The 20520-nt window shown below is 34.9% G+C and overlaps 4 protein-coding genes across 5 annotated transcripts; 3 read left to right on the forward strand and 1 right to left on the reverse strand.

Moving 5' to 3' along the window:
• Positions 1–188: 188 nt before the first annotated feature.
• LOC108193543 (lipid phosphate phosphatase 1-like) lies at positions 189–5167 on the reverse strand. The gene is made up of 9 exons (XM_017360249.2): positions 4945–5167; positions 4800–4859; positions 2916–3137; positions 2675–2762; positions 2443–2552; positions 1696–1786; positions 1152–1340; positions 991–1050; positions 189–590 (listed from the first exon to the last, which is right to left on the reverse strand). The coding sequence occupies exons 2-9, from the start codon at positions 4848–4850 to the stop codon at positions 415–417; spliced, it is 987 nt and encodes a 328-aa protein (XP_017215738.1). The 5' UTR covers positions 4851–4859; positions 4945–5167; the 3' UTR covers positions 189–414.
• Positions 5168–8774: 3607 nt separating this feature from the next.
• On the forward strand, positions 8775–11303 carry LOC108194010 (protein PAL OF QUIRKY). Its single transcript, XM_017360892.2, has 2 exons — positions 8775–9861; positions 10176–11303. The coding sequence occupies exons 1-2, from the start codon at positions 8849–8851 to the stop codon at positions 10972–10974; spliced, it is 1812 nt and encodes a 603-aa protein (XP_017216381.1). The 5' UTR covers positions 8775–8848; the 3' UTR covers positions 10975–11303.
• A 380-nt stretch (positions 11304–11683) lies between these two features.
• On the forward strand, positions 11684–17443 carry LOC108196742 (uncharacterized). The gene is made up of 9 exons (XM_017364166.2): positions 11684–12146; positions 12788–12865; positions 13488–14216; positions 14596–14698; positions 14841–14941; positions 15042–15216; positions 16545–16715; positions 16814–16914; positions 17006–17443. The coding sequence occupies exons 1-9, from the start codon at positions 11853–11855 to the stop codon at positions 17060–17062; spliced, it is 1809 nt and encodes a 602-aa protein (XP_017219655.1). The 5' UTR covers positions 11684–11852; the 3' UTR covers positions 17063–17443.
• A 122-nt stretch (positions 17444–17565) lies between these two features.
• Positions 17566–20057, forward strand: LOC108196744 (auxin-responsive protein IAA32-like). 2 transcript variants are annotated; one of them, XM_017364167.2, is made up of 5 exons: positions 17566–18086; positions 18201–18398; positions 18504–18737; positions 18822–18930; positions 19021–20057. In XM_017364167.2, exons 2-5 carry the CDS (start codon positions 18245–18247, stop codon positions 19100–19102), a joined length of 579 nt encoding a protein of 192 aa, XP_017219656.1. In that variant the 5' UTR covers positions 17566–18086; positions 18201–18244; the 3' UTR covers positions 19103–20057. The 2 variants fall into 2 exon arrangements, with proteins under 2 accessions (XP_017219656.1, XP_063937953.1); XM_064081883.1 differs by having other exon boundaries at positions 18507–18737.
• The last annotated feature ends 463 nt before the right edge of the window (positions 20058–20520 follow it).

Here is a 20520-nt window from a genome sequence, read left to right on the forward strand (position 1 = left end):
TGTTCAATATATTTCGATTTTATTTCCCTCCAACAAGTGGCAATAAAGTAAAAAAAATAAAATAATAAGTATCCCACAGTTCTTTACTTGCTTATGCTTTCTCCTGATGTTACCTTTTATTCTCATCATATATACCCTCTTATACTCTAACCTTCATCTCCTTTAAAGAAAAATGTGGACCTCGGAAATTCAATTGGACAAAATATAACATACAAAATGATAATCCAAGTTTTAGTACACTCCAATGTGAAAGCACCAATATTATGAAGGCTGAAACCCATTCTAATGTGATTAACTAATATCTCATCCGGTATATACCGCGTTTCCAAAACTACCAGGTGATTTGTACACAAGGAAAGAGCCTATAGACAGAGCTAAATATGACTAGACTAGGAACAAATCAGCGTTCCAGCTCTACATTCTGCCAGCTTCCATGTCATTCAGCTGCAAGCTTGAGTTGTGGCCTAAAGGCACTGTCACAAAATCTGGCTGAAACTGTGTTTCATGCACAATGAATCCATTTGCAGGAGCTGAATTTGGATTTGAACGTGACTCCTCTATAGCATCAAAATGTGCGTATGGACCCCAGCCTAAAACAAAATTAAAATACTCTAAAGCATAAGCACTTTGAACAAAATTTAGGAGATCACCCTAAGAAATTACTCCTTTACGCTGCGGTGTAGAAATCTGATTGTTGTAGCAGTAGCACTAACTAACATAAATAATCCTGCTAATTGTGTGCAAGTATCAGCTATATAACATTTAGACATAATATTTAACTTTAGCACTTGAACTGTTAATTTAGTAAAACTCAGCTACCGACCGATAGCGATAAATGACTAACTAGTTGATTTAAAACTTTGCATGCCAAAAGCAACACCTCAAAACAAATGCTCAAAATCCCTTGGAGGGAGGGGTAAAAATGTTGTAGAAAATCAATTGCCAGAAAGTAAGCTTATGAACAACAAAGTAAGGAATTAAAGGGCCTACCATCAGTGTGATATGGTGGTGGGAAGAATTGAAGATAGCACATTGTTGCCACGAAGAGCCCTGGAGTTTAATAACAAAAAGTTTGAGTAATAGCCACTACCTAACAATAAAATGCAAGTATAATAGTTTAATAGTATGGCAAGCAAAAATGGTGAACATACCCAGTAGACCCCCTGCAAACACATCCTGCCAATGGTGCCAATAATCATCCACTCGGGATACACCAACAAGGGCAGCAGCAAGGAGAGGAAGAAAGACAATGCAAAGTTTTGCCACATGTCCCCTGCGATCAAATACTCTTATCTTTCCGGCCAAGTACAGAGATAGAAACCCCAAACCTGCAAAGGACCCTGCAATAGCATCATGCTAATTTGTCATATTTATGTTTTAATAGAAACCCACAGTAGAATCAGTCTACTAGTAATTAAACAAGTATACAAAAATACAAGCATGACGATACTGTGTGCTTTAGTGGCCGCATATATTAGGACATATATAAGGCATTTTGGCAGATTAATGTAGTACTTGCTAATTAAAATTTAAACTAGAGAAACTTTTAAACATAAGGGAGTGCCTAATACACTAAACTGGAAAACGTAAGCAATGTGTTTCTGCCATATGTCTTTATTCTTGACAAAATTATACTACAATTTTTATATGAACCATTATACAGTTTTTGTATTGTAGAGTAAAAAGCATGCTTACATGAAGTATGGCCACTTGGGAAGCTCTTGTGTCCTTCCCTAATCTCATGTGTTTTACCATGACATATAACATTGCCCCATTGGTCATAGAACTGAAACAATAGTAGCACAAGATTTGAAAGTGAGCAATCATGTATATATAACTTGGTTGTGTATATATGTATACATAACTTGGTTGTGTATACAATTGCAATTAAAATAGTAATATATTCTTCATATATTATTTACATATGAAAAAGGGGCAAATAATCAAAAGCACAACCACTGGATTGAGAATTTTGCAGCACTACAAGTCCAAGGATCACAAAGTTGTCAACTTCTAATACATTAATCAACAATTGCAGTAATTCTACTTAAGTTGAAGTCATAAATTCAGAAACGGAAAAAAAATAGAGAAATGCTATAACAGCCTGTGATTCTGCTAATTTTGTAATTCAACAACTATAGCTAAAGCTTAAATTTCCAGATTTATGCATGTGATTCTATTCTAGTTGCATTTTACCTTGACTTAACAGAAATGTACTACACCCCTAAAGGCTAAAAGAGAGTAAAATGATGTCTTATAATTGTCACCTTCACATAAATCACATAATAATGCTACCAATTTCCCAAAATATAAGAGTCAGTGATCTCATTTCAAGTTTCGAATTATAGAGAAAAACTGAGTTAGCAATGTCATTTGTCTTCTAGGTGAACAGGATAATAATTTAAATAGTTAATAGATTATGAAGAAATTTGACTTTCATACATCTTTGCCATCAGGAAAGCATCTCCAGAAGAAATCAGGCCGAGGACGACCAACTGCATCCTTTATTGAATCCGTAAGGACACCAGTTATCAGTACAGCAAATAAGAGGCCTGCACATTAAGTATGTAGCTCAAGTCATTATTCAGTACAAGCATTCATCTATAGGAAATAGTTACAACATGAAGATAAGAGCCTCAATCAGTGATTCCTATACAAATTAGGAGGTAGTCACCTAAAACACTGTGATGCAGGTCATAAACACTTCTCCTCCAGAGATAAAAGAGGTTGAAAATAACAATAGGCAACAAAACTGCATATATCTGTGTTATAACCAAAAAATGGTGATCAGCGATGCTTATCCAGACAAATTGAAAAGGTGAAACACGATAGCATCAGTGAATCAAACTTTTGTTCACTAGACAGCTTCCAATAAAAATATATATTAACCTATACCACTGTACAAATTAACTCACCGGAACAGCCCATATAGGCACAGTGTTGTCCTTCATTGGATATTTCAGGTCCTCCATCATATCCTTCCCAACGAAGCGATAGAAAGGATGTATGATATTCAGGATGATCTCTATGACGACGAGTAATAGCAAGATAACCCAGTCATGCTTATGACTCCTTGCAACTGTGGCTCCATGTGACCTGATGGTATGCATTCCAAGCTCAACCTCCCTTGTCCTGCCCTGTTGAAGGTGAAAAAATAAATGCAAATCAAGATCAGTGAAATTTATAAATATTTACCACTAAGGTCATATACTCAAATCCAATTGAGGATTTAATTCCACATGACATACAGCAACTTCAGAGAGTAACAAGTACTCTTAGTGCAGAAACCAAATAATCTAATAATCTGGACAATTTATAATATCAGCCATGTGCTTCATATAGCAAAATTAAGGTATCCAGTGTTACCGATCATTTTATCTGTTCATAGTATTATATTGTTGCTAACAATACAGTCATGGTATGCAGTGATATTACATGCTGACAGGTACATGCCAAGTGAAAAGGAAAAGTATCTCATTGTTTTACACATTAATTGTTAATTAATTATTTAATTTTACAGTAACCATGTGTTCTTATTCTTCACTATTTGTAATTTGCATAAATTGTTAAAATGCAGAAGCTCCTTTTGTAGTCCGAAAACATACAAAAGCATGACGGATATACTTAAGATTAAGATTTATGGTTTAGGATTCCAAAAACAACTTAAGTTCAAACATTTATAACTCATTACAAGAACATAACTAATATTATAAAGGAAAAAAATTTGGGATGTTGCATGAACAAAGGTTACTGAATGATCGATATGTCACATTAACATAATCAAGTCAATGCCATCACATATAATACTATATATAGCACTTAAAACATAAAGAAATGCTACATTGACATAGTCAAGTCATTGTGATCATTTCTGGTAACACCTAAAATAATACTCCCTCCGTCCCCCTGAGTAGTATACATTGGGGGACGGGGACGCGGCACGGACTTTAATGCTCCTGTAAAGTGTAGTTGTGTAATTTATTTTTAAATTTTTTTTTTCTGAATTAAAGTTTGGATGTTATATTTTTATTCAGAAAAAGAAAATCTCAAAAATAAGTTACGGAACTATGTTTTATAAGAGCATTGAAATGCGTGTCGAGCAGTTGAAAAGAAACGTATACAATTAAATGGGACAGAGGGAGTAGAGAATTGCAAGAACGAACACAAATTCAAAAGTCCCAAATCTCTTCAAATAAGAAGTTATATAGAGCAATGTTTTAACTTTTACCCCTATCATGCTTGAAATCGCAGTATATGTACTATTAGTTATCGCAAGTACAGAATATACTAACAGATTATACAATTGCTAATTCTTTGTTCACTAGTTCACCTAGAGGTTCATTAAACACAAACATTCCTAAAACTTTAAAAGGAAACTAAAATCACATACAAATAGACGCGCACACTCGCCCAAACTCCAAATGAAAAACTAAAATGAAATCAAAATTAAGTGCGCACACACAGATACACACAAAAACCATTGGCAAAAACTTAAGAAATAAACTGATTTTAATAAATGAAATTGAAATTATACACTAACATCGCACAAACTGGTGATGAAAACCAATTTTTAGTAGATGTCGTAACTGATACATATATAACCTAAACTTCAGATGGAAACTAATTATAATATACAAGTCAAATCACACACACACAGAGAGAGGGTGAGAGAGAGAGAGAGAGAGAGAGTAATCTACTACCTACACTTCTAAATCATACACAGAAATCGCCAGAACTTCAAGTAAATACACACACTATAAGCATAAACGAAATCGAGAGCAAAAAGATCAGAAACCGACCTGAAACGCCTCTCTGAACTTCGGCATAAACGCCATATCCTTCCACGCCATCTCCACGACCTAAACCACACCAAAAAACTTACAAATCACTCCACAAAATCACAAAACTCGCAACACAAATCACAATTATAAAAAAAAAACTCACCAACACGGCAGATATTTTCCGGCAAAACCGATCGGAAAATTATTAGAACCGGGGCCCAATGTGTTCAAATGACAACAACTCCTCCCACGCCGGACACGAATTTCAATATAACTACTCCTCTCGTAAATGGTGTAAGTATATGTGTGTGTATATACGCACTTTTTTATAACGATGTGTGTGTAAAGTGGGAATTTGAAATGAATAATGTCGGGGATACTTATAGTCGTTAGCCGTCTGCTTGGTTGACTCCGTTAGACGTTTTACAGCGTCCCGTTGTTTGTTTTCTCCGCTTCCGTCAACAATCCGTGTGGGGTCCACTAACGGCGTGCTTTGGCTGCTTGTCTACTTTTCCTTGAATTTCAGATTAGATGCTTCTTTTTGATTTGTTAATACCATTGCTCAATTATGTGTTCATTACCTCATCTCATTGTTCTAATAGTCTTCTTTCCAAATTTCAAACTATCTATTAAGAAATGTTAATTATATCTTTAAAAAAAAGAAATATTAATTATTTTTACCAAAGAGATATATTAAGTATTTTATTATCACTATCATCATTAAAATGATATTAATTACACATGAATATAAACAAACTTTCATTCATTTTATTAAAATATTCATAATTATTTACTTCAAAGTTTTGAAAGTCATATTTGTATCCCTCCATAAATTGCAGAAACAATGGCCGTGAAAAGAAATATTGAACTAGATAAAGCACGTGACATGAAAGCAGTGTTGTAAAAAGCGCATTAAGCGGCCGATTTATCGGCCCCAAAGCGCTTCGATTTTGTACTAAACGAGAAATTAAGCGTTTTTGAAAATTAAGCGGACAATTACGCGGATTAAGCGGTCGTTAAGCGGATTAAGCGGTCAAAATGATGTTGACTTGCTAATTATTAAAAAAAAATTGAAATATTAATGTTTTAATAATATAACTATAGTTATATTATAAAATTAAAAAAATATATTTTATCAAAAATATTGAAAATGCATATTCTTAAGTCTTAACACAACTTAATATTATTTTTAAATATATCAATATTATAACTAAATATTTAATTTTTCCGCTTATTGACCCGCTTAAAATTCAGCTTAAGCGTCCGTTTTACCGCTTAAGCGCCAGAAGGTCCTCTTGCCGCTAAGAACCGATTTGCGCTTTTCACAGGACTCCACGAAAGTGAGTGAATATCATATTTGTATCCGGGTCGAGTTTTTGATATCACTTTTGTTCCGAGTGATATTACACATCATATTGAAGAAGAATTATGTTATCAATAAAATCATCCTCTCCATAAAAACAAAAACTAAATAGATAAAACAATTCAGCTCATGTTTCTCTTTCAAGATTCCATTATGTCTTCCCTAAACGAACCAAACAGCTCACTAATATAAGAACTCGTTCATAATGTTTATATCAAAGTTCATTTTTCTTTCATTATTATTATCTCATATATTAATTTTATTAATATTTTTGTAATGATTTAAACTCTCCACATTCTCAAATCTCACCAATGATTTTAACAATGTATTTATCAACTGCATGATGGCGACTTATATTTGGGTAGCTCAACTATACTTGCAAACCATATTGAGTACATTTTTTCTGAGGGTTAAATCTCAAAGTGCTCATTGAAGTGAACGGCTGATATCAGTATCAAACATAACGAGTATCACTTGAATTACTAAAGTCAAAGTAAATATCAAACATTTATCTCATATATATGCTCGAGAACTAAATATTATATATATAAAATTCTATATATTTTTCTTAAATGCTACCACAACTAAATGAAAAGTTATGAATTCTAGTATTTTAGATAATATAGTGAGATTTTTAATATTTTGATATGCTAATTGTTTTCATTTAAATTTAAAACTAACTAAAAAAACAAAATTAAATAGTAGATAAAATTTAAAAAATATCATTGTATTATCCAAAATACTAGAATTCATAGTTTTTCATTTTGTTGTAATAGCATTCAAGAAAAATGTATAGAACTCCGTAGATATAATTTTTAGTTCTCGAGTACATATTTGAGATATCTATTTGATATTTATTTTGACTTTAGTGATTCAAGTGATACGCCGTTAAGTTTGATGACTAATTTGATACCAGCCCTTCACTTCGGTGAGCATTTTGAGAATATTTAACCCTTTTTTCCTAAATAAGCTATGACACTTAAAGCTGTTTCTAACTTTAAACTGAAAAAAGTTCGTTTGTGTAATAAGTCAGAAGCCGGCTTAAATTTAGAAATAAGTCAGAAATTGACTTAAAGTGGGTGTTTGGGTGGAGCTTTTAAGTCCTGCTGCTGGAGTTATAAGTTAAAAGCACTTATTCGTCTCGTTTGTGTAAAAAGTCGAGAAACACTTATTTTAAGTTCACCCAAACGGCCCGAAAGTCAGAAGTTAGTTTGAGTTACTTTTTTCAGTGACTTATTTTTTTTGATAAAAATTACCCATAAGTCATAAGTTACTCATAAAACATTTTTATTTTTTTTTATTATATCTTTAATAACCCATAAGTCGTTAATACGTCAAACTTTACCCAAACAGACATTTTAAACTCCCAGTTTATCAGATAAGTCACATTAAATCATAAGTCATAAACTCAGCCAAACAGACTCCTATTTCTTCACTTATAACAAAATTTAACTAATTTAATTAACTTAAAAATGAAAAATATGTCTTTGTAAAAAGGTAATCATTGATATATGGTAATTACTTATGAAGTGGGCTAAGAAAACACTTGAGCCCATTTGAATATAATTTTAGATATTTTTGAATTATGTTCACATATATATGAGTTGAAGTATTAATATTTAACTCGGAAATGGAGGAGGGATAGAATGTTGTATATTACATACAAATTTTATTCTGAATAAAGCTGATTCACCATCTAAAAATTCTTGACTATTTTATTCGGTGATTTCTTGACTATCTTATTCGGTTTTTCTATGTGGTGCTCATGTGCATATGCTAAGCATCAAAATTTATAATTTTGATTGATTTTAGTTCGCTTCTACTTCTTAATAACGATGCACCTGCTGCATATACATTGTCCGCATCAATCAAAATTAATCAAATATATAAAATTTAGTATTTACAAACCAGAAAAACAGTTAACTTAGTTTGGGTGCACGGTCAAAGGATCAATCTAAAAGTGAATTTGATGAGAGAAAAGGGAAAATGTTAGGCATCAAAAATAATATTCATTTATTTTCTGTTTAACGATATGTCAAAATCTAATTGGCTGATATTTATAGTGACAGAAAAGTTATTTTTAATGCTGCTTATATGACTGTGAAGTAATTTTTAATTAATACAAATAGTTTATTTGTGGTAAAAATTGTTAATATAATAATAAATATTACAATATTCATATACATTTTTGCAAATTTATATATGAGCAAAACAATTCTCTAAAATAGACCAGTTTTCTCTTCAGAAAATGGCTAAGAAAAGCTTAGGCAGGCGTTAATATTTAATTGCTTGCTCCTTTAGTCAAATTATTAAATATAACATGATTGCCAGCAACAACATTATTCTTCTTATCCTGAAAATATTAAAATGTAATAAATCAACCACAAAAGTACCCTTTATTCTATCTATCAAACGCTCTGTACAAATATATGCCCACAAAATAAAATAAGAACAATAAATAAATAAAGTAATTTTCTAAAAGTAGATGAATAATCATGATTAATCACCAACTAATCCTTATTTCATAATTTGCCGAACTGATTAAGTATCCGGTTAATTTCTAATTAATTTAATTAATATCCAATCAATATAAAAGGAACTAGATAAATATAAAAGCAACTGGCTTAACTATAAACATTAAACACAACAGAACATCTCTAACTTCCTGTTCCCATCTTCCCCTGTCTTTCCTCAACACCCTGTAATGAACCCACCGTCACCCACTCCCTCCACCACCACCACCACCCCCGACTCGGTTAACTCATCATCGCGCACCAAAGCCGCCACCGAGTCATTCGATGACTCATGCCAACTTGTCTCAGCCAAAACACCAACTAAACTAAGACTAATGTGTAGCTTCAACGGCCATATCATCCCACGGCCGCATGACAAATCGTTATGTTACATAGGAGGAGATACCCGTATAGTTGTCGTTGATCGACACTCTTCGCTGTCGGAACTCACAAATTATTTGTCCAAAATTTTGTTAAATTCGAAGAAGCAAGGTTGCTTTACTCTCAAGTATCAGCTCCCGAGTGAGGATCTTGACTCTTTGATTTCTGTTACTACTGATGAAGATCTTGAGAATATGGTAGAAGAATATGATCGGCTTAGTGATAATTCAGCTGGGAAATCGTCGCGGCTTAGGTTGTTTTTGTTTCCGGTGAAGCCTGAATCAGGTTCTTCCATAGGGTCTTTACTTGAGAATTCGGAGGAGTGGTTCTTGAATGCTTTGAATGGGACTAATGGTGGTGAATTGTCGAATTCGGACTCGGGAAATTGCTTGTTGAGTCTTGATGATGACTTTTTGATAGGAAACAATTCGAAAGGTAACAAAAATCAGGATGTTCAATCGATGCCTAATTCTCCTATGTTGGACAGAGCTTCGTCGTTTGGTTCGGCTTCTTCTACCCCGAAAGCCTTGCCTCGGATTAAGGTTAAAGTGGCGGATGATCAGCAACACAAGGTGGGAATTGAGGAGCGGTTTGCTCAGATGGGGGTGGATAGAAATGTTGATCAGAAGTTGGAAGATGGAGGTTTGAAGGTGGAGGTCGAAGTTGTTACAGTGAGTTCTGGACAGGTTGTTGGCGATTATTTGGCTCGGGACTTATCTGATGATGATTACAGGAGACAAATTCAGCAACAACAGGCACAATTAATGGCTTCACAATTGTACAAGAATCATGATTTGGCTTCCCCTCATGATTCAGTTTCGAGGTACCTAAAGTTTTTGTGTTTTATTTTGTTCATGTCTTAAGTAGGTTAGTAGTAGTATGTGCAGCCTTAAGGCGGTCTACTGTCTTGTATTCGTTATGGTTTGTAGGTTAAAAAAATACACCGAAAATGCTTCAGGCACAAAATTGAGTACAAAATCTTTCACAAAATGACATGGGTTAAGTTTTGATTAGAATGTACCCCGTAATATTGCAACTTGAGATGTCTTCAGAGATTTAAATCACTTACTGCATCAACTATATCTTGAAAGTTAAAACGGTTCTGAGTTAGGTAATTGGCATCTTTTGTATGTGCAGTGATGGTAGCATAACAAACCCACTGCCTCGTCAAAAGCCTATGATGTATCAAGACCCAAACATTCAGTATACGACGCTCCAGAGTAGGGTTTCTGTTGAGCAAAATACCACTGATCCAAGAATTCATCAAATGCAACAAAGATATCAAGATTTTGGGTATTTGTTGCCTACCCATTCTGATCCACAACATCATCAAATATTGCATCAGCAGCAGCCGCAGTTCATAACTGCCGGTTCACAATATATCCAACAACTTCCTGCAGGAGCAGTGACAATGCCATCTTACTACCCTGTATATCCTTCTCAGCATCCACAACGTCCTCACAATCCTGCACTTGAGCAGCAATACCCGGTGTACTACGTGCCTGCTAGACAGACTCAAGCATACAACATGCCCGTGCACACGGATTACAATGAAACGACTCCCTCTGTTACAATGGTTTCCCCTTCTTCTGGTCAATATAACATTGTCAGAAACGCTACTGCCCCTGGACCTTACGCGCCCTCTAGTTTGCACATAACAACAAATGCTGCAGTTGTTCAGGTTCCTACTGGTCAACCTCAGCCACAATACTTGGGCTTGTCACAATCTCATCAGCCTCAGTCAATTGCTCCAACATTATCTCCCACTACAAGTTACGCAAATAAATTTGCTGATCCTACACAAGCAAGTGCATACTATGGTCAGTCCCTGGCATGCCAGATGGCTGCTCCATACCAAACTACGACCTCGGCTTCACCCGAAGCTGCTGCTCAACTTCCAGTAGACAGCACCAAGTTGCAAGACAGAACTTTGTAACTTAACAGGTAAGGTGAACCTGTGGATTCTCTGTCCAGGGAAGTGTTTGGTCTGTCTTTCAATACTCTGCTACTTTCAATCTCCAACCATTTGGTTTTGTTGTTCATGTATGTAATATTGATAGGTAATAAAACTTTGTTTTCTTTTACATCAGTTGTATAATTGTTTCTCATATTCTTCAGTCTTGCAGATTCATTATAATGTGACTAATGCAGCAAATGCTTTGAATCACTTGTTGCATGTTTGTATTTCATGGTTACTGAATACCGAGATATGTACTGAGGTCTTTTTGTTCATCAAAGTTAAAAATTGTGAGCTTACATTATCTATATTTTGTCACTAACCCAAATTTAGATTATTTGGAACAATTTGTGTTAAATTTAAATTTTAGATCGCTCTTGATTTTCGTAAACAATCTCATTATATTCTAAATTGTTATCATTTTATTTATATTTATAATATTCTGGTTGAAATTGAAATCATAGATCAATCGAAAAATAATTGAAATTTCCCTCAAAAGAAAACCGAATAACTAGTTCGAATATTCAACTTTCAATTTTCAAAACCGAAAATATATAATTCTAACTTTATCCGAAAAGGTGCTCTGCCAAGACAGTATTATTATGTAAATCTTTTAATTATATTTTTCAGAACCTTGAAAAAATAAATTTAAATATTCAACCGATTTATAATAAAATTTTGTCGGAATCGAAATTTCGCCAAACTCAGCACCTTTAGAGACGACGTCTTCCCCGATTCTTCAGCACCGCCTGAAATTTCAAACCAAATAAAAACAAAAAATCTAAAAAACTCCGCATTGCTCGACACGCCAGCTCCAAGACACAAAAACACATTCCCCCGAAACAATCGCTGCAAAAATGCCGCCGATAATTCAATCCGATTTCCGCTCCGCTTTCCAATTAGCAACCGCCTTTTGCAATCTCAACCGCCGGTTCTCATTCTCACGCGCCGCCTCCCTCCGCCGTCCTCCGACGTCGTTTCGCTCCTCGCCTTTGCGTATCAGAGCGAGAGCGTTTTCAACAAACGGGAGAGATAAAGAGTATAAAGTGTCGAATAAGCCGTCTATTTGTACGGCCGATGAGCTTCATTATATTTCTGTTAACGCTTCCGATTGGCGACTCGCTCTCTGGCGCTATCTTCCATCTCCTCAGGTACGCCGGAGAATTTTATTCATTTATCCAGATTATTCGTATGTTATATTTTAATAATTTATCGAGATTATTCATATTTACATTTATCGAGTTTAAAAATACACCGGTTGTATGTTCTATTTATCGAGTTTAAAAATACACCGTTTGTATTTCGAAAATTTATGTATCAAGAGCACTCTTATGTTCTGTTCATCAAGTTAAAAAATAAGGTGTTCATATTTCATTCATCGAGATCTTTAGTTTGTTCTATTTATCGAGTTTAAAAATACACCGTTTGGAAGTTCTACTCATCGAGTTTAATATACACTGTTTGTACTTCATTTATCGAGATCATTAGTATGTTCTGTTTAAACGGTTTAAAAATATAGTGTTTATATTCAGTTAACGATGTTATTTATTTATTCTAACAATTATTGATGTACTGTGGTTCATTTATGTATATATTTGTTGTGGAGGATTGTGTTTTAATATTAATGATTCAGTAAAATATAGAGTAGCTTATTTTTGCTGATTTGCCTTTAGTGTATGTTTGTGATTTTTTTGACGGTTTTTATTATGTTTGTGAGGTGTGTGCGTTTATATTTATTATGTGTGTACACAAGTTGCTAAATATTGTATTGGAAAATTTTGTTTGAATATAGGCTCCGAAGAGAAATCATCCTTTGTTGCTTTTATCAGGAGTTGGAACTAATGCCATTGGTTATGATCTATCACCCGAGGTCTGTTCATTTTGTTTGTATTCGATTATTATGTCATCCAGCTTACATGATTAGGTTTATAGAAATTTGAAGGAATCATGGTTGAATTATATAAACCTAATTTTTAGCCATTAAAAATATAATGATCTAATAAGTTTATAAGTATACGTTAAACTAAACAGATGATGTTGTGGGCTTGTTTGGTTGACATGTGAATACCAATAAATTGGAACTTTCTAGGAAGTGATTATTACCAATTTTGTTAGTTGACAAAAGGCAGGGAAGTGCAATTCCTTGTAACCGTGAATACTAAAATAGTATATGAATTTGCTTACCCACTCCCCTCTTGGTTAGTTAGACTTCCTAGGAACTCGGTGCTTGTTTGGTTACATATAGATATTAACTTCCTACAGGAAGCTGTACTCCTTGGTACATATACCTACATGTTAACGAAACAATGTCATCTATTTTCTAGGTATTTCAAAATTCCAAGTAATTAGAAATTCCGTTCCTGTTTTCAACCAAAAAGCACTGCATGTTATTGCAATGTTACTTTTTCCAATGGGACTTTTTCTATGTAGGAGAGCTCCGAAATTGAGCCAAGTCAAAAATAATTAAATTTGTCCTTGCATCAAATATGCAGGCTTCATTTGCCCGCCACATGTCGGGGCAAGGATATGACACATGGATTCTAGAAGTTCGGGGTGCTGGACTGAGCATGGAAGCATCAGAGGTGCAAGAGATTGAAAAAACTGCTCATGAAAAATCTGAGCAGATGGAAGATGTTGCCGAAACGGCAACTGCCGGCGCTTCTGTATCACAGTTGGAAGATGTTGCCAAAACTGCAATGGCCGGGGCTTCTTCTGCATCATCTGAACCAACTAATGCTCAGGGTGACTCAACAATGGTCAGGATACCTGGCACTAAAGAAGAACACCCAATGGGAGTACCTACTGTATTTGATGAATCAAAACTGGTGACTAAGTTGACGGAATTTTTTATGAACCTATCAGGAAGAGTTTCTGGGTTTTTAAGTGAAGGTCATTCACAAATTATAGTGGCTAAATTTTTTGATCAGATATCTCAACTCTATAAGGAGTCTTTTCTTTCAGAAGCATTTAACGAAACAAGGGAAAAACTTTTAAGATTGTTGGAAACAAAGCAAGACTCGGCTGTTGCCAGCCAAATAAAGGATCTGAGTCAAAAACTCATAACCATTATTGAAGAAAGTGAGCGCACTGTTTCACCTCCATTGAATAATTTGCAAGAGAGGTTCATTAGCACTGTAGAAGAAATCCAAAGACAATTGGAGTTGATTGTGAAGTATGACTGGGACTTTGATCATTACCTGGAAGAAGATGTTCCTGCTGCGGTGAGGTGAATTTTACCCTTGTTGGGTGTTATACATGATGATGATTTATTGCTTCTATATTAAATCTTATTCTGCTCAGAATGAGTTCTATTCATTTTTAAAAAGTAGCAAGTTGCATAACAGGCTATATAGAGAATTCAAACAACCTTTTGTTGGACTATCATCTTCTTTTTTTTTTAGAAAAAATAATAATTACTTCTATCCATAAAAAGGTAAAATAGTAGTGATTGGTTCTTAATTTTAAATTAAGGTATCAATTTGAACAAGGGATTTTGTTATTTTCTTTTCTTTTTAAAATGGAGAATATTTTAATTTTCTTTATACGGCTGTATGAGCAGTATGCAACACTTGTTGATTGCGATTATTTTGGATATTGTAGATGGAATATATAAAGGCATTGACTAAACCACAGGACGGTAAATTACTTGCTGTTGGGCACTCCATGGGTGGCATCTTGCTTTATGCTCTGCTGTCACGATATGGTAAGGTGGCACTAGTGAACTTAAATTTAAAACTCTGTAGGTGACTTCCCTTGTGATACTGTGACAATTATGGTGTAATAGGCAGCATCTATATAGAACTTGCTTTACAATGTAATAACTACATATATAATCTTTTGTGAAGGTCATGAAGAAAGAGAATCTGATTTGGCAGCTATAGTGACATTGGCATCCTCACTCGACTACAGATCTTCTAAATCATCGCTGAAATTACTTGTACCACTTGTAAGAGGATTAAATATATAAATATATTCTATGTTTGCTTTAATTATAATTATGTATTTGCTTTTGTGGTAACACTTGCCAAACTATACTTTTCATTCAGGCTGAGCCCGCACAGGCCCTAAATGTGCCAGCTGTTCCTTTGGGGGCATTATTGACAATGGCATTTCCACTGTCTTCGCGACCTCCTTATGTGTTGTCTTGGCTCAATCATATGATATCGGCTGAGGATATGATGCACCCAAAGTTGTTAAAAAAGCTGATTTTAAATAATTTTTGTAAGTACAGACGACTTCCTCCAATATAACATACGTGTGTTTTAGCCTGCTGCCTGTAGATAACTAGTCATATGTTGTGCAAATGCTACTGCCTTTTCTCCTGATGGAAACATATATGTAATTGACATATTTTTAGATGCTAAACAGTAGAGGAAGGCCTGTGGAGTTAAGAGAGAAATGAATCATAGACATGATCATTGTTTGAGAGATGCAAACTTGTTCGATACTTTGCACCAGTAACGAGTTTCACTTTTACTATTTACTTGATTATAGGAGGCAGCAATTGGCTTTAGCATTGCCTTCTTTTACTAAACTGTGATTGATAATTTGACAGATAAATAATCTCTATTACTTTGTGGGAGTATCCATTGGATTTGCATGCAAGTGAATTTTTTTTCCATGATTACAAGAAATAGAATTAAATTTTGAAACAGTTGCAGTGGACCTATAAAATCATCTACGACTGGTTGTCACTTCAACTGTCTATGCTCTCTAGAGTATGGTCTATAGTTTGCAAAAGCAGCAACTTGTAGCTATAAAATCTTAAGGCTCCGGGTGACTTTCTGTTTGAATAGTAATGCGGAGTTTTTTGCTTTCATGCTAGCCTTATAAACTCTTAAGCCTCCTTGAAACGGATCAATTTGTTGACCCTTCACCACTACTTTATATTGTTTTATCGGTATGGGTGAATACTAGAATGCTCCGTGTCAACAATTTTCTATATTATATAACGTTCAATCAGCAGCTTCCTATGATTATCAGATGTCAAAAGGCCCAAACTAGCATTTGGGTACTGGCATCTTTCTACATTAAGGAAATTATTTTTACAGTTAGGAATTGAAAAGGAAAGAAGCAGAAAATTGATTATACCCTAGTCATTAATTCAGGCCACTACTCATAATATACTAGTCCCACCTGAGGAATTTTTGTTTAGACTGTGTATAGGTATATTCAGGAAATGGGGAGACATATTGAGAATACCATTTCACATACTGGTTCCTAGTTTTGCATTCTATATATGTGAGTATAGAGAAGCTATAATGATTGTAATATACAAAGTGTTTGACTTCAGCGAAACCTTTGTCGATGTCACATTTTATATAGACAAAAATAACGAGGGCACAGAATGTTCTAGGTTGTGCTTGATAAGGGTCTAATAAAGTAGTATATAATTAGGTTTATGGTGATGAAATATACTGCGTCACCTCAGGGTTTGCAATAATATTTGTCCTACATGGTATACCATTTCCATATGAATAGACTACTTTGTATACCATTTCCTTTCCTACATGAATAGACTGTAACATTGGTTAAATAAAAATTGACAGGTACTATACCAGCCAAACTTCTATTGCAACTGGCTTCAGCTTTTCGAGATGGTGGGCTTTGTGACAGAAGTGGTAAATTCTTCTACAAAGACCATCTCCATAAAAGCAATGTCCCTGTCTTGGCTATAGCAGGAGATAAAGACATAATATGCCCAATTGAAGCCGTACATGGTATCTTATCTACTAACGAACGTCAGTTTGTACATTAGAAATGATAGCAATATTTAATATATTTGTGGTTAACTTAATTGTTGCTCTTTGGAAAATAGACACTGTGAAGCTCATACCCAAGAACTTGGTTACTTACAAAGTCTTTGGAGAGCCAGAAGGACCACATTATGCTCATTATGATTTGGTGGGAGGTCGGCAGGTAGTTTATATTTGTTACTTCCTGTTGATATTGGTTCCTACTAGTATTTGCTTGCTATGTCTTAACTTCAGTGTATATTGTTTAATTGCAGGCAGTTGATCAAGTATACCCCTGTATAGCCAATTTTCTTAACCAAAATGATGGTTGAGTTTCACTGTTTTTTGTTTGGCAAGCAAAACAGAAATTCTACTTTTCTCTTGGGTAGATGAGAAGATATTTGATTAGATAATCCCAGATATAGAAACAGCCTTCCCCCACCCTACCCCAAGCAAGGGGCTTTCTTGTTTCTGTGCTCTTACATTCAGAAGCAAGGTGTTCTGCTTCGATTTTTATTTAGTTGGTTTTTTACATCTTGTCTGGGTCTGGACTTGAGGGTTTGATCATGTATCAGTGAGCAATGAGGTATTGAGAAAAATCATGACCTTGACTCCTTAATTCTGCTCAAGCTGTAAGAGAAATCAATCAAGTAATCTACTTAATGTACCATAACACTTATTGGTGTATCTTAATGCGGGAAGTTATGCATTTATTCGGACAGTGTGTACATGGTAACATAGCAGTTGTATCATGTAGCAAACATCTTTGAGATCTCGCCTAAATGTCCACTCATAATGTCTTCAAAAATGATGGGCCTTGGTGGATCGGAGCTTTTAGTTGCATAATTTCCTATCACTTGCATAAAATTGTATCTCTGATGAAATTTTGGTGAAGATAACCCACTCCTACGAAAGATATTGTGATATTTTAGAAGATGGGAAATGCTTCAAATATGACAATAAAATGTAAAATGTATCTCTGTCTTTTACTCTAAGAACGGGCCACACGATGAGAACTTGATTATCTTCCTGTGCTAGTAAATTGCAATGTGGTAGGCATTTGCAAATGTTTTCACAGCAGTAATACACATGTCAGTCAAAAACTTCACTATCATGATGATGGCCTGTCTTCTTGCTTTGATCAGTCATGTGTCAGAACTCAGAACACAATCTGTTTAGAAACATCTCTGTAGCTCTGTCGGGTAGCAGCATCCAAACCAAGTTTTCCCTTGGATCGCGACGCCCATTCCTTGTTTCTTCTTCTCTGCAGATCCTTTCTTCCTCTGGGAGGTTCTGCATGTTAATTTTGTCAGACTGCATTAACTTCTAACTAGCTCAGCGATGATCGATAATGTGGTAAGAAGTGTTCTTGTTTTTCCATGTCTCCTGTCCGCTCTACTTTGCTTGTCATGGCATTCATGTTCCTCGTCTTTCATGTCACTGATGTTTTATGTATAAATATATGTGCAGGAAAATTCACTTCAAACATATTTCTGATTCACGGTAGTTTATCGATGAATCCAATGGACACCAACCACTTAGGGTATTTTGCAAGTCATGGAAATCTATCTTCTGTGTATTATCAAGGGAAAGAAGATGGTAATATGATTGACTTGGGTCTTAGTCTTAGAACTTTGCAGCCACAGGCTTATCATCCATCTGAAAATGGTATGTTTAATCCTAGATTTTTGTTTTTTTTTTTTACTAAAACAGTGTTCTTGGTCTCAGATGGTTAGGCTGTTTCAGTTAACTAATGAATGTTTGTGATCTCAGAAGATTACGGAGACCTGATAGACTGGCAGGAGCTGCATCCACAGCTGAGAACAGACTTTGAGTTCACTAGAAATTTAATATATGATTCTGCTGACTCCACTGATGGAGCTCAGAGCAAATCACGGTGTGCTTATGTCAAGGTTAATATGGATGGTGTAGTTGTTGGTCGCAAAATATGTGTGCTTGATCTCTCTGATTACTCCAGTCTCGCAATGCAACTTGAAGACATGTTTGGTATGTCCTTGCTTTAAACATGTTTTTAATCTGTTTCAATTTGCTAATTACTTTAAAAATTTGTGCTGAAATTGTGTTGTATAGGTCCACAGTCTCTATCAGGATTACATCTTTTTGATACAACATCAGAGTTTTGCTTGTTTTATAAAGATAGAGATGAACAATGGAGGATTGCTGGTGATGTCCCTTGGAGGTAAATTCTGAATTTGTTACAACTTGCAAGATTTCTTTTCTTTAATATGTTCCTGCGGAATATGGTTCATGCTTTGAACATTCTGAACAGGGAATTTGTAGATAGCGTGAAGCGGCTAAGGATTGTTCATAAGAATGAAGTTGGAATGTCTGCTTCTGCATCATTTTCGTAGAGCTCTCTTGCATTTACCTCTGAGTTCAGATGATGAAAGAGATACAAGGATTATAAAGAATATCTCCACAAACTAGCCAAATAAAAATCTGCAAGAGTTATGTTTTAGCTTTATACCTTAGAAGAGTTAACAAATCTGAGTTTACTGCCAAAACTTCTGAGGGCTTTAAAAGTTTCTCAGAGGGGGCATTTTATCAATGTTTGCAAGCCTTCTCAAGCTATATATCAGATACGAAGCACATTGTTTGAAGTGATGTTCTGAATAAAATGTAGATAAAGATTTCAAGGTTCAGCTCTAATGCTGAAGTTTTTGGAGCATTTGGTTCCTAGATTAGTACTATTTGCTTTCCTATAATTTGTTGTACTGTCACTCAGAATCAGCAAGAGAGCCTGTCGTGTATGCGTGAATATTTAAATTTCTGCAACCGAACATTACAGAAAAAACATGTCTACTATTATTTCTCACCAACATGTTTTCTTATCCTAATCTCTATCATGATAATACAACAGCAGCAGAGTTTCTGCTACAGATAGACTCTAAATTGTGCTTAAAAATCTCAACAAATTCGCGAAGACCACGTAGGCCTAAGCAGCTTCAACCACCGCAGCCTCCTCCACAGCCCGCGCCACAGCCAGCAGCATACGTCTCATTGCTGGCATCCTTCTCCCTCGATGCACCGTCTGCACACGACAGAATCACTGCTGAGATGAAACAAATGGACACCACAAGTGCCCACAGAAGGAGCAATAAGCTGCCTAAGCCTTGGAAATTTGTGTTGCTACTGGCTCTGCCACCTTGTAAGTTGGCTACATGGATCCAGGCTCTCACCATCTACTATCTGGTGCGTCTGAAATTATGTTGCAGCTGCTTATTGGTTTAAATGAGCAAAGCCCACAGGTTTCTTATCTTTTATATGTAACTACTAGTCTAGGACGTAACGAAATGTCACTTATATAGTTGTAAATTGACAAGCAATAGAATACGCATCTTTGAATGTGTGGAGACGTGATAATAAGGTCAACGGAAAACACAATCTTTTGTCGGCAAAATACTTCTCTTTTTTTTATAGTGGCTGTGGTAGTTATCATGTGAATTAGTGTGATATGAACACGTTTTTGGTGAGTTTAAAATTGTGACTTAACGTATAAATGGAAGTTTAAAATATAAATCAGTATGTAATATATTTTTAATTTTAAACCGTTTTTAAACTTATTACATAGATAAAAAATATCAATTTAAAATTAAAATTGACTTATATCCTAGATTTTAAGTCTCGACAAACATGCTCGAGATTAAAAAAAAAGTGTTAGAGTGTTTATATCCCGATCTCGAGATAAAAAAAATTGAGAAAATATATATGGAAACATTATATTGGAAGTGTGCTTGCTTGGACTTTTATGTTTGGGTTTCAAATAATT

This window comes from Daucus carota, chromosome 7, assembly GCF_001625215.2.
Source record: "Daucus carota subsp. sativus chromosome 7, DH1 v3.0, whole genome shotgun sequence".
Lineage (NCBI taxonomy): Eukaryota > Viridiplantae > Streptophyta > Magnoliopsida > Apiales > Apiaceae > Daucus > Daucus carota.